The sequence below is a fragment of the Chelonia mydas genome, chromosome 7, assembly GCF_015237465.2.
Source record: "Chelonia mydas isolate rCheMyd1 chromosome 7, rCheMyd1.pri.v2, whole genome shotgun sequence".
Classification (NCBI taxonomy): domain Eukaryota; kingdom Metazoa; phylum Chordata; order Testudines; family Cheloniidae; genus Chelonia; species Chelonia mydas.
Window position 1 is genome coordinate 52,424,437 of NC_057853.1, and position 14,040 is coordinate 52,438,476.

At 44.7% G+C, this 14,040-nt stretch overlaps 1 protein-coding gene across 16 annotated transcripts in view; it reads right to left on the reverse strand.

Annotated features, from left to right (window-relative positions):
- USP54 (ubiquitin specific peptidase 54) overlaps positions 1–14,040 on the reverse strand; it is a 251,006-nt gene that overhangs the window by 76,582 nt on the left and 160,384 nt on the right. For all 16 annotated transcript variants that reach the window (XM_043550398.1, XM_037905165.2, XM_037905160.2 and 13 more), the window contains 3 exons: positions 10,939–11,052; positions 10,344–10,426; positions 2,814–2,919 (listed from right to left, as the gene is read on the reverse strand). In XM_043550398.1, coding sequence (XP_043406333.1) covers positions 2,814–2,919; positions 10,344–10,426; positions 10,939–11,052 — 303 coding nt within the window. The remainder of the gene's footprint in view (positions 1–2,813; positions 2,920–10,343; positions 10,427–10,938; positions 11,053–14,040) is intronic.

Sequence of the window (14,040 nt, forward strand, 5' to 3'; positions counted from 1 at the left end):
GCTCAGTGGTTTGAGCATTGGCCTGCTAAACCCAGGGTTGTGAGTTCAATCCTTGAGGGGGCCATTTGGGATCTGGGGCAAAAATTGGGGATTGGTCCTGCTTTGAGCAGGGGGTTGGACTAGATGACCTCCTGAGGTCCCTTCTAACCCTGATATTCTATGATTCTATGACCTCTTCCTCTCAACAGCAATTTACAAAGGTGGTTTAATCTTTATAAGATTAAATCATCAGGATTCTCTTTGCAAGCTTCACTACAGCATCTTTCAGTCAAAACAACCCAAGAGAGCATAGCTTGAGATTTCCATGTCATCTTTTTGGGGGTTAGTAATAAGTCAGCCAAAAGCAAAGGGGCGGGGGGGGGGCAGCCTTTTTCCAAACACTGGGATATTTACATCTTAGGGAGAGAGAAGGACACATATATTCTATTTTCCAAATGTCATTCAGGTGGCTGACGTTAACTACAGGAATTTGTGTGGTCTCCCTCGGGGCAACTGAATTACCTTACCTGCTATTCTCTTCCTCTCTTCTCCCATTGGTTTGAAGTGCTATTGAGCTATACTGAAGGAGCACAACTAAATTCATAACTTTCTGATAGAGAGGAAGGAATGCTGAGTCCTGATACAGTGATTCATCTCTTGCATTATAGGAGGTGCTACTTTTAACTAAGCCACCTCAGGATGGTTCCCCAGAATGTTAAATAAACAAGCCAAAAAGTAAGATGAGGATAACAACAGAAGAAGGGGAAGCGATCAGCAAACGATTTAGTCAAACCAAAGAATTCACACCAGATAAATCAAAGGGCTCTTGTTTTCCACAAAGGCTATATTCTTACTAAATTATGACTTTCCATATTTTGATTGAACAGATAAAAGCTTGCCAATTTTTTAAATGTGAAAAATATATATTCATCTACTTGCATTCTCAAAGAGCTGAAGCATTTTTACTCCAACTTTCCAAAAAGGAGACATTCATCTTTGGCAGAAACTAAGCATGGAAAATTTCAGTCAGAAAGGTGAAAGTTTCGGAAAGTTCTAAGCAACTGAAAATAAAAGGGTTAGAATGGAAATGCTGACACAGCCTTGGTTAGTGCAGTTGTTACAATTCCTGCTACAATCAATGCCAGTTTCTTCTCCTTCTCCTCACAAAGGTTCACCACTAAACTCCACTGAGGATCTGACAAGATTCGTATCCCAAGAATACACAAAGCTATATTTTTAACAGCAGCAATAATTTACAACAGTGGCTTACAGTCACCAAAATGCATCAAGAAGTTTGCCCATCCTTCCCCTAGCTACTAATTCAGGTCCTGACCCTGTATGTACTTCAAGTTAAGCACATGCAAAAGTCTTTGCAGGATCATGGCCTTAGACTGTAAGCTCTTATGGGTAAGGAATCTCACTCCATTTGTGCTGCAAAACACCATTTACATTTATAGAATTAAATAAATAGATATCCTCAAATTCCATTCACTGCCATATGTTGAACTTAAAAGAATCCAACTGTATTTTTGTATGGCTTGTGGTAGCACAGTACATGAAGGCTAGCTGGACATGTGCAAAGAACTGCTTTTACAAGGTTAAATACCAGTTTTTCTCAAACCTCCTAATTTATGCTTTTACTCCTTCTCCACTCCAAAGGCCCTTTAATGACATGCCCCAAGAGAAATGCACAGTTCCATTTCTTATACGGAAACATGTGAGCCCAGTTGAAATCATCATCTGTCACTAGGTTGCCTCCCCCATTCAGTTAGGGTCCCACACTTTCCCTGACCTTTTTCTTATTTCTAACGTACGTGTAGAAACCCTTCTTGTTACCCTTCATATCCCCTGCTAGCTGCAACTCCAGTTGTGTTTTAGCCTTCCTGATTACACCCCTGAATGCTCGAGCAATATTTTTATACTCCTCCCTAGTCATCTCACCAAGTTTCTACTTCTTGTAAGCTTCCTTTTTGTGTTTAAGCTCACGGAAGATTTCACTGTTAAGCCAAGCTGGCCACCTGCCATATTTGCTATTCTTTCTGCACATCAGGATGGTTTGTTCCTGCACCCTCAATAAAGCTTCTTTAAAATACAGGCAGCTTTCCTGGACTCCTGTTCCCCCCATATTAGCCTCCCAGGGGATCCTGCCCATCAGTTCCCTAATGGAGTCAAAGTCTGCTTTTCTGAAGTCCAGGGTCCGTATTTTGCTACTCTCCTTTCTTCCTTTTGTGAGCATCCTGAACTCAACCATTTCATGGTCACTGCTCCCCAGGTTGCCACCCACTTCTACTTCCCCTACCAATTCTTCTCTGCTTGTAAGCAGCAGGTCAAGAGGAGAACAGCCCCTGGTTGGTTCCTCCAGTAGTTGCACCAGGAAGCTGTCCACAACACTCTCCAAAAACTTCCTGGATTGTCTGTGCACTGCTCTATTGCTCTCCCAGCAAATGTCAGGTGACTACATGCTAAGAGTGCTCCAACATAAAATAGCCCTCCAGTAATGTCATTTCAGTTTCTTTGGATGAGATTTTCTAACTCCTACTCCTCACAATGTCCGCTCTCTTCTCTTACCTCGATCCATAACTTATGTCCCAGCAATTCCAGCTGTCAAAGAGTGGGCACAGATAACAGCTTTTCTTTTCCCATACCCAAAGGGTCATAAAACCTACTGGAAGTCTTACCCACAGAGAAAATTGGTCCATCCATCTCTGACGCCTCTAGCATTGTGATGAGCTAAATCTTTAAAACCCTTTGTAGTCAGAGGCACATAACAGCAGACACTACTAGCCCTCTTCTGTCTTTTGCTTCTGTTAAAAAGTCAAGCTAAGCATACTAACCGGACAGTTTCGCAGGTCTCCCATGGTGCTGGCATTCTGTAGTAACTCTCCAAACATATCTGGAGTGGGTTTCTCTCGTCGCTCCAGCATGCAAATAGCTTGATTGCTTCAGTTCAAGGACAGCATGGAGGAGAGAAGTTTATTAAAACGTTGAATAAATACACATTTTCATTTAGCATTTATGCCATAATTAGAAAGCTGAAAAAGTAAAAACTATAATATTTTAAATTGCTTATTTTTGCAATTAATTTTTATTTATTTTGAAAATATTTTAACGTGTAAAACAGATATGTTTCAGTGGTGGATTCATGCATTTTCTGTGACTATGTTGCAGAAAGAAAATGGGAAGTTTAAAGAGCAATGATAGACAACTCAAGTTTGGCTTCAAATTTGAGATTTTAAGAGAAAACTTAATAGAAATGTTTCAAGGAATATTTAATTTCCAATTAAAACACATTTTTACAGCAAATAAGTGCTTCCCTACAGAATTTGCAACCCAACCACACCAGTATTATGCTGTTGCACAAGACCTTCTAAAGGTAAAATCTTACAGATGAAATTATAAGCAACAGTGAAGCAGATATTTAATTGCACTGTTCAAGCTGAAAGATTGCAAAAAGGAAACAAACAGCATTAGTGGAAAAAAGTAAATTATATTTTAAATATCAGAGGGGTAGCTGTGTTAGTCTGGATCTGTAAAAGTGGCAAAGAGTCCTGTGGCACTTTACAGACTAACAGATGTATTGGAGCATAAACTTTCGTGGGTGAATACCCACTTCATTGGATGCATATATTTTAAAGTTAACAGTTTTAGTATAAGCAACGTGTAAGAATGTACATAAACCCAGCATGGTTTTTATGTTCATCATGTTCCTTCAAATGCTACAGTCCCAAATAAAAATTTTAATCTCATTTGAAATTCTTATGACAAACATTAAATATTAATATTTTAAATGAATAAAACCATTCAGATAAACAATGTCAGCCAGAAAGCTCACCTAAATGTTAGCAGCCACAAGGGGGAATACAGCATATGCTCACAACCCTTTTGATATACTATCAGCACTGGTCTACACTAGGAGTCGAGGTCGAATTTAGCAGCGTTAAATTGATTTAACCCTGCACCCGTCCACAAGACAAAGCCCCCCCCTCCTTTTTTTTTTTTTTACTTAAAGGGCTCTTAAAATCGAATTTGGGGTACTGTGGACGCAATTAGACAGTATTGGCCTCCAGGAGCTATCCCAGAGTGCTCCATTGTGACCGCTCTGGACAGCACTCTCAACTCAGATGCACTGGCCAGGTAGACAGGAAAAGGCCTGCAAACTTTTGAATCTCATTTCCTGTTTGGCCAGCATGGCAAGCTGCAGGTGACCTTGCAGAGCTCATCAGCAGAGGTGACCATGATGGAGTCCCAGAATCGCAAAAGAGCTCCAGCATGGACTGAACGGGAGGTACAGGATCTGATTGCTGTATGGGGAGAGGAATCCGTGCTATCAGAACTCCGTTCCAGTTTTCGAAATGTCAAAACATTTGTCAAAATCTCCAAGGGTATGAAGGACAGAGGCCATAACAGGGACCCAAACCAGTGCTGAGTGAAACTTAAAGAGCTGAGGCAAGCCTACCAGAAAACCAGAGAGGCAAACAGCTGCTCCGGGTCAGAGCCCCAAACATGCCGCTTCTATGATGAACTGCATGCCATTTTAGGGGGTTCAGCCACCACTACCCCAACCGTGTTGTTTGACTCCTTCAATGGAGATGGAGGCAACATGGAAGCAGGTTTTGGGGATGAGGAAGATGATGAGGTTGTAGATAGCTCACAACAAGCAAGCAGAGAAACCGGTTTTCTCAACAGCCAGGAACTGTTTCTCACCCTGGACCTGGAGCCAGTACCCCCCCCCCCCCGAAACCACCCGAGGCTGCCTCCCGGACCCACCAGGCAGTGAAGGGATCTCTGGTGAGTGTACCTTTTTAAATAGAATACATGGTTTAAAAGCAAGCGTGTTTAATGATTAATTTCCCCTGGCATTCGCGGCCAGTACAGCTACTGGAAAAGTCTGTTAACGTGTCTGGGGATGGAGTGGAAATCCTCCAGGGACATCTCCATAAAGCTCTCCTGGATGTACTCCCAAAGCCTTTGCAAAAGGTTTCTGGGGAGGGCAGCATTATTCCGTCCACCATGGTAGGACACTTTACCATGCCACGCCAGTAGCACGTAGTCGGGAATCATTGCAGAACAAAGCACTGCAGTGTATGTTTGCTGGCGTTCAAACAACATCCATTCTTTATCTCTCTGTGTTATCCTCAGGAGAGTGATATCATTCATGGTCACCTGGTTGAAATCGGGTGCTTTTCTTAAGGGGACATTCAGAGGTGCCCGTTCCTGCTGGGCTGTTTGCCTGTGGCTGAACAGAAATGTTCCCCACTGTTAGCCATGGGGAGGGGCTAGGCACACGATGGGGGGGAGGCAAAATGCAACCTTGTAACGAAAGCACATGTGCTATGTATGTAATGTTAACAGCAAGGTTTATCGTGAAAGAGTGTACCCATTGTTCTATAAAATGTGTCTTTTTAAATACCGCTGTCCCTTTTATTTTCTCCGCCAGCTGCATGTGTTTCAAGGATCACAGGATCTTCTCCTTCCTAGAGGCTAGCGAAGATTAGAAGGCAAAAAAAAAAAAAAACGCATTTGCAATTAAATGTTCTCTGAGCTCATGCTGTCCTCCCACACTGACAGAGGACAGACGAATGCATGGAGGCAGACAACGTCAGAGTGCAGGAAAGCATAAAATGACCGGGAGGAGAGGTGGCGGGCTGAAGAGAGGGCTGAAGCTGAAAGGTGGCGGCAGCATAATGAGAGGAGGCAGGATTCAATGCTGAGGCTGCTGGAGGATCAAACTAATATGCTCCAGCGTATGGTTGAGCTGCAGGAAAGGCAACAGGAGTGCAGACAGCCACTACAGCCCCTGTGTAACCAACCACCTTCCTCCCCAAGTTCCACAGCCTCCTCACCCAAACGCCCAAGAATGCAGTGGGGGGACCTCCGGCCACTCCACCTCAGAGGATTGCCCAAGCAACAGAAGGCTGGCATTCAATAAGTTTTAAAGTTTTAAACTTTTAAAGTGCTGTGTGGCCTTGTCCTTCCCTCCTCCACCACCCCTCCTGGGCTACCTTGGCAGTTATCCCCCTATTTGTGTGATGAATTAATAAAGAATGCATGAATGTGAAGCAACAATGACTTCATTGCCTCTGCAAGCAGTGATAGAAGGGAGGAGGGGAGGATGGTTAGCTTACAGGGAAGTAGAGTGAACCAAGGGGAGGGGGGTTCATCAAGGAGAAACAAACAGAACTTTCACAGCGTAGCCAGGCCAGTCATGAAACTAGTTTTCAAAACTTCTCTGATGCGCACCACACCCTCCTGCGCTCTTCTAACCACCCTGGTGTCTGGCTGCACATAACCAGCAGCCAGGCGATTTGCCTCAACCTCCCACCCCGCCATAAAAGTCTCCCCCTTACTCTCACAGAGATTGTGGAGCGCACAGCAAGCAGTAATAACAGTGGGAATATTGGTTTCACTGAGGTCTAAGTGAGTCAGTAAACTGCGCCAGCGTGCTTTTAAACGTCCAAAAACACATTCTACCACCATTCTGCACTTGCTCAGCCTGTAGTTGAACAGCTCCTGACTACTGTCCAGGCTGCCTGTGTACGGCTTCATGAGCCATGGCATTAAGGGGTAGGCTGGGTCCCCAAGGATAACTATAGGCATTTCAACATCCCCAACGGTTATTTTCTGGTCTGGGAAGAAAGTCCCTTCCTGCAGCTTTTCAAATAGACCAGAGTTCCTGAAGATGTGAGCATCATGTACCTTTCCCGGCCATCCCACGTTGATGTTGGTGAAACGTCCCTTGTGATCCACCAGTGCTTGCAGCACCGTTGAAAAGTGCCCCTTGTGGTTTATGTACTCGCCGGCTTGGTGCTCCGGTGTCAAGATAGGGATATGGGTTTCGTCTATGGCCCCACCACAGTTAGGGAATCCCATTGCAGCAAAGCGATCCACTATGACCTGCACATTTCCCAGGGTCGCTACCCTTGATATCAGTAGATCTTTGATTGCATTAGCTACTTGCATCACAACAGCCCCCTCAGTAGATTTGCCCACTCCAAATTGATTCCCGAATGACCGGTAGCTGTCTGGCGTTGCAAGCTTCCACAGGGCTATTGCCACTCGCTTCTCAACTGTGAGGGCTGCTCTCATCTTGGCATTCTTGCGCCTCAGGGCAGGGGAAAGCAAGTCACAAAGTTCCATGAAAGTGCACTTACACATGCGAAAGTTTTGCAACCACTGGGAATCGTCCCAGACCTGCAACACTATGTGGTCCCACCAGTCTGTGCTTGTTTCCCGGGCCCAGAATCGGCGTTCCATGGCATGAACCTGCCCCGTTAGCACCATGATGCCCGCATTGCCAGGGCCCATGCTTTGAGAGAAGTCTGTGTCCATGTCCTCATTACTCTCGTCACCTCGCTGATGTTGCCTACTCGCCCGGTTTCTCTTTGGCAGGTTCTGGTGCTGCATATACTGCTGGATAATGTATGTGGCGTTTTATGTGCTCCTAATTGCCAAAGTGATCTGAGTGGCCTCCATGCTTGTCGTGGTATGGTGTCTGCATAGAAAAAAGGCGTGGAATGATTGTCTACCGTTGGTCTGACGGAGGGAGGGGCGACGGGCGACTGACGACATGGTTTACAGGTTTGGCTGACAGGGAATTAAAATCAATAAAGGGGGTGGCTTTACATCAAGGAGAAACAAAAACAACTGTCACACAGAATGGCCCCCTCAAGGATTGAACTCAAAACCCTGGGTTTAGCAGGCCAATGCTCAACCCAATGCTCAACCCACTGAGCTATCCCTCCCCCCCGGTATTTCAGGCAGGACTGAATCTCCCTTAAACTTTTCAAGGTGCCCTTGACAGACCTCCCCGAAACAATTGTCGGCTGTTGATTTCACAGAGGGAGGGAGGGGGGAGCAAATGAATACAAAACAAATGTGGTGTATTTCTTGTTTTCATCCACTCCATCTATCTTTTACATCTTTGCCTGGCAGCAGAGGGTGCAGTAGGACTGCTAGCCATCCTCATTTCCTGGCTACACGGCAGAAGACAGTGCAATAGGACTGCTAGCCAACCTCATCTCCTGCCTGCTCGCCATACGACGGTACAATAGAACTGCCAGCAGGACTAAAGAGAATGACCTGGTCGAGTCACTTCTCTTTTAGTCCCTGCGCCAATGTCTGCCCAGGCGCTCCTGACTGACCTTACTGAGGCGGCCAGGAGCACCTCGGACATGACGACGACAGTTATCAGGCCTATTGCACCGTCTGCTGCCACAAGGCAATGAGCTGCTACTGTGTAACTATGCAGTACCGCGTCTGCCAGCACGCAGGAGATGTACGGTGACAGTGAGCTGAGCGGGCTCCATGCTTGCCGTGGTATGGCATCTGCACAGTTAACTCAGGAAAAAAGGGGCGAAACGATTGTCTGCCGTTGGTTTCACGGAGGGAGGGAGGGCATGACGATGTACCCAGAACCACCTGCGACAATGTTTTTGCCCCATTAGGCATTGGGATCTCAACCCAGAATTCCAGTGGGCGGCGGAAACTGTAGGAACTGTGGGATAGCTACCCACAGTGCAATGCTCCGGAAGTCGACGCTAGCCTCGGTACTGTGGAAGCACTCCGCCAAGTTAATGCACTTAGAGCATTTTGTGTGGGGACACACACAATCAACTATATAAAAACGATTTCTAAAAAACCGACTTCTATAAATTCAACCTAATTTCGTAGCATAGACATACCCTCAGTCACAATTTCCCCCCGCTGATTTGCATGACAGAAGCTATTTCTGATTTTCAAGACAGTATCCAAATCCCTTTTCACTCCTCCACTGCATGGCTTTTATCCTGGGCAGCAGGTGGGCAGTTAATTTATTTCCATCTCAATCAGGATTTCGAAAATAGATGGTAACCTCAGCCTTTTATCATCTCTGGTCAGTTTCTTGTAGATAATCATTTGTGTCACCAGCATTTGGAGAAAGGAAAACGTGTTATTTTCCTAAACTATTAGATGGCTGGAGCCAAGACTTTATGCATTTTCTTTTTTATTTATTTGGAGCAAATATTTTTAGCTATTATTTTTATTCATTCATTTATTCCTCTAGTTTCCTTTTCATGGTAGTCTGTATGTTATATCATCAGGTTTAATGACACTAAACCATAACTGATTTACCAAGAGAGGATAAGAGGAATGCTTAAGGGCCTCTAGATTTTTAGCTCTATTTATCATACAGAATAATGTATACATAATTTACTTTCTTGCTCTCAGGATAAGACATCTGACTGAATTAAGTGTAAAATGTTTTCTTATATTTCCAAGAGAACATGCAAAGTAGGAATAATACCGATAAGTTATATTGTCTACTTATTTAAGCTGGTTATCTGTGAAGTGGTTTTCATCTAGAGGGGCAAGAAGAACAAGTAAACTAGTGTTTAACAATTCAATGCACCTTCTATAGGCTTAACAAGTGGATACCTCCCCTTTTTAGGGTTTCCTTTTGGCTGATATTGCTTTTAGTGTATTTGTTCATCAAATAACTAATTAGCCAGAAAACTCATTTTTAAAAATTTAAATTTTAAATTTAAATAATTTTAAAAAATTATTGATTGTTTTATGTGCTCCTGACAGTCAGGCTTCCACCGTTCAACACTGACAGCTCTTAGATAACTTCATGTGCAGAAACAGCATGAAGCTGCTGTTTGAAGCTGAAAGTTAAAACAGTAACTCAGTTTTCCACTTGAATATTTATTGATACATCGTAGTCTAAATGTAGAACTAGGATTTTACAGGTAAATCTCTGTTTAAACTGAAAGCCCTATAATGAGATTGTAATACTGTTAGGAACAAAGATAAAGTAGCTTTGCAACAGAAACAGTGTTGAAATAATCTGACAGGAAGGATTTCATGCATATGAACCACAGAAATGCTAGTTTAAAAAAAATTGGTTTAATGCTCATGAAAGTGAACCTGAACTGAACTACCCTTTGATATTTCAGTTCAGCCTACCACACAGTTCTACCAATGCAATTCAATCTTGGCCTTAATTACTCTTTTCTGTTCCAGTTCTGGGCACCACAGCTGTCAATGTTCTTCAGCCCTGAACTATAGTACTACTCCTTTCCAGTCCTGTTCCCTAACACAGCTCTTCAAGTACCTGTTTCTCTGTTCTATGTAACTCCCTGCCATAAACAGTCCTCTATCTCTACAGCTCTGTCAATACACCTAAATTCTTGATCTACATCTAATCTCCATCCTAATCTTCTGTCCCACAGAAGCCTTATGTTCCAGACCACAGCTATCCTCCACTAATAATGAGCAGAGAATGTTCTGTATGTTGAATTATGTGACACTGCAGAAAAATACCATGACCAAGGTGCTACTGTAAATAAGGTAAACTCTTTTCCCATATAAAACCCCAGACTCACCAGAGTGAAGTGGTGGAGATGTAATGTACCATCTGGATAAAAGGCAGAGGGTCAGAGGTGGCACCACAGCTGGTACAGACACACTAAAACAGGAAGGGAAAGTAATACCATGAGAAGGCTAAACTGATGAGTCCATGTCACGTATTGTGTGCCTAGGGTTGCCACCTTTCTAACTGCAGGTAAACGAAACCCTGAGGGCCTGCCCCCATGCACTTCTTCCCCCGCCCCCCAAAGCTCCACCCTCGTCACTCTCTCCTCTCCTCCCCCCCCATGTCACTCACTGGATCCGATCAAGGAGCCTGGCTGCAGGCAGGAGGCAGTTCCACCTGAGCAGAGACTGGCACAAGTTAATGACCCGGCATGTCCCCCTACCCCATAAATTAGAGTTGCCAGGTCCCCAAAAACTGGACACCTGGCAACCCTAAATGGCACCCGGACACAGAAGCCAAAAACTGGACTGTCCAGGTATAAACCGGATGGGTGGCAATCCTAGCTGTGCCTGTCTGACATTTCTTCAGACATGATGCCAGATTTCTGAGGAACTAAACCTAAATGGGGAGTGGGTGCTTTGTGTAAAAAGATACCACTATCTCACCTGTTCAAACAAGGTCATTGCAAACTTCTGGTGAGAAATGCAGTGCTGAGCAGTGCAGATGTCTTCTTTTGACTCATCCGCAATGTGGAAATGAATCCGCATCAAGAGATTCTCCTATCCCGAAAGGAGGAAAAAAGTGAAAAAGTTGGTAATTTGTAATGTAAACAAACGAAAATTAATTACACATAATTCACTACAATATCTCAGAAATACTAAAACAATGCTGTGTTAAAAAGTGACATTTTACAACAGGATGGAGTGCTCTTCCCAACATTCTAAATGCATTTAGGAACTAAAGAGATTGGCATTTCATTGATATTAAACAAAATAGCTACGTATATTTTATCTGGAATGCTACACCAATTAACCTTTTTATTTATTTACTAGCCTATCTGCAGGTTCTATCATTTGTTCTGACAAATTCGCAAATGTCAATGGTTTGGCTTAAGTGAAATGGGCACAGCAGCTCTGTGGTGTTTAAACAGTGGGCTGACACTGTCTGGAAGACAACAGCCTAACTGCAGGCTCATCATCCTGGAGTAATCCTTATTAATTATTGTATAATCAATGGATTTTACACCGTGCACCCAAAACTTGGTATGAAAGGGAACTTTATAACATAAACAAAGAGCTAGACAACTAATGGAGAGGCAAACGAAATTCTGCAAGAAGCAAGAGTACAGAACACAATCTGTCTCACGAGCACTGATACCTAGAGGTTATTTCAAACAACTCCCTCCGTTCTCTGCATCCTAGAAGCTCTTGTTTCAGGATCCCACCCAGTACGTCAACATGGATTTATGGTAAGAAGGCCACAGATACCTCTATTAGTATTGTTTTAACTATTTAACTCGACCAGCTTGGACAGATAGGAGAAAGGCCACAGGGGACTCGGTATCTGGGCACAGATTAAGCATTAGGCACAGACTCCCAAATTCAGGCTGCCATCTTGTGCTGCAGGAACTAAGCATTCAGTTCCCTTCAACCCCTAAAGCAAGTCTATGTCTACACTGCACTTCTGTCGCTAAAACTTTTGTCCCTCAGGGTGTGAAACCCCCCACCCCCGAATGACAAAAGTTTTAACGCTGAAAAGCGTCTGTGTGGACACCACTTTGTCAGCCGGAAACGCTCTCCCACTGATGAAGTTACTGCCCCGGTGACAAAAATCAGCTAAGCTGCGTACCTAACAATGGCATGGTTGTAGTGGCACAGCCACACCGTTGTAAGGTGCGCAGAGTAGACATAGCCTAAGTCGCTAGTCCTTATGATTGCAAAGAAAACCTTGAAAAGGTTAACTGAGTGCAAAGCAATGGAGTGATGTCTGCCCTAGGGGTTGTCCATACAGGAAAGTTTTATCAGTTATACTACTAGAATTACACGAGTATAGTTAAACCAACATCAGCATCCATGTGGGCACCCTTATTGCAGCATAAGGGTATGTCTACACTACAGTGGCTGCAGCAGCATTGCTACGGCACTGCAGTTGTGCCACTGTAGCACTATACTGTAGGTGCTTCCTACATCAAAAGAAGAAGTTTTTCCCATTGATGTAGTAAACCTGCCTCTTCAAGATGCGGTAGCTAGGTCAGCAGAACTCTTCTGTCAACCAAGAGCTTGCCTACACTTAAAATACTACAGCAGCACAACTGCATTGCTGCAACTCCCCAGTGTAGATACTGCTGAGGGTGATGGGAGGGACTCTCCCCTCAGTGTAGGTAATCCACCTCCCACAGAGTGGTAGCTAGGTTGATGGAAGAATTCTTCCATCAACCTCGCACTGTTTACACAGGGACTTAGTTCAGCTTATCTATGCCACTCAGGGGTATGGATTTTTCATACTCCTCCTGACAGACGCTGTTAAAACAAAAAATGGTTATCTACTTTTCATAACTCCTGTTCTTTGAGATGTGTTGCTTATGTCCATTCCATTCTAGGTCTGTGCAGGCCCACGTGCACAGTTGTCGGAGATTTGTGCCTTAGTGGTATCCGTAGGGCTGGCTGTGGCGCTCTCTGGAGTGCCGCGCTCATGCGGCGGTATATCAGGCACCGCCAACCCCTACGCCCTCTCAGTTCCCTCTTGCTGAAAATGCCGACAAAGGGGCAGGAGGGTGGGTAATGGAATCAACATGAGCAACACATCTTGAAGAACAACAATTACAAAAGGTAGATAACCATTTTTTCTTCGAGTGCTTGCTCCTGTCGATTCCATTGTGGGTGACTCACAAGCAGTACCAATGGAGGCCGGCTCGGAGTTCATGGTCTTGCAGCACTGTTCTGCCAAAGCCAGCGTCATTGTGAGCTTGACGTGTAAGTGCATAATGAGATGCGAACATGTGGATGGACAACCAGGTAGCAGCCCGCCAGATTTCTTGGATTGGCACCTGTTCCAGGAAGGCTACTGATGACACCTGTGCCCCTAGTCAAGTGAGCCGTCACGATCGCCGGCGGGAGCACCTTAGTCAACTCATAACAGTAGCAGATGCAGGCCATGATCCATGACGATATTCTCTGGGCAGACAGTTATTGGACACTTTTGCCTTAGTGGTATCCATAGGGCCAGCTGTGGCATCCTCTGGAGTGCCACGCTTATGCCACGTTATATCAGGCGCCGCCAGCCCTGCGCCCTCTCAGTTACCTCTTGCCAAAAACGCCGACAGAGGAGCAGGAGGATGGGTAATGGAATGGACGTGAGCAGCACATCTCGAAGAACAACAGTTACAAAAGGAAGGTAACCGTTTTTTCTTCTTCGAGTGTTTGCTCATGTCATTTCCACTCTATGTGAAGCCAGCATCATCCCAGGCCCGCTGGGTAAGTGCATAGTGGGATGTGACGGTATGGACCGACGACTAGGTGGCCGCCCTACAGATGACCTGGATAGGCATTTGGGCCAAAAAGACTGCCGAAGAGGCCTGGGCTCCGGTAGAGTAGGCGGTGATGATTGCTGGGGAGGCAACTTTGCTTGATCATAGCAAAAGAGAATGCAGGCAGTGATCAAGGTGGAAATTCTCTGAGAGGGAACAGGTTGACCTTTCATCCTGTCGGCGACAGTGACAAATAATTGCGCCGACTTGCGAAATGGCTTGGTCCTTTCAAGGTAGAAGG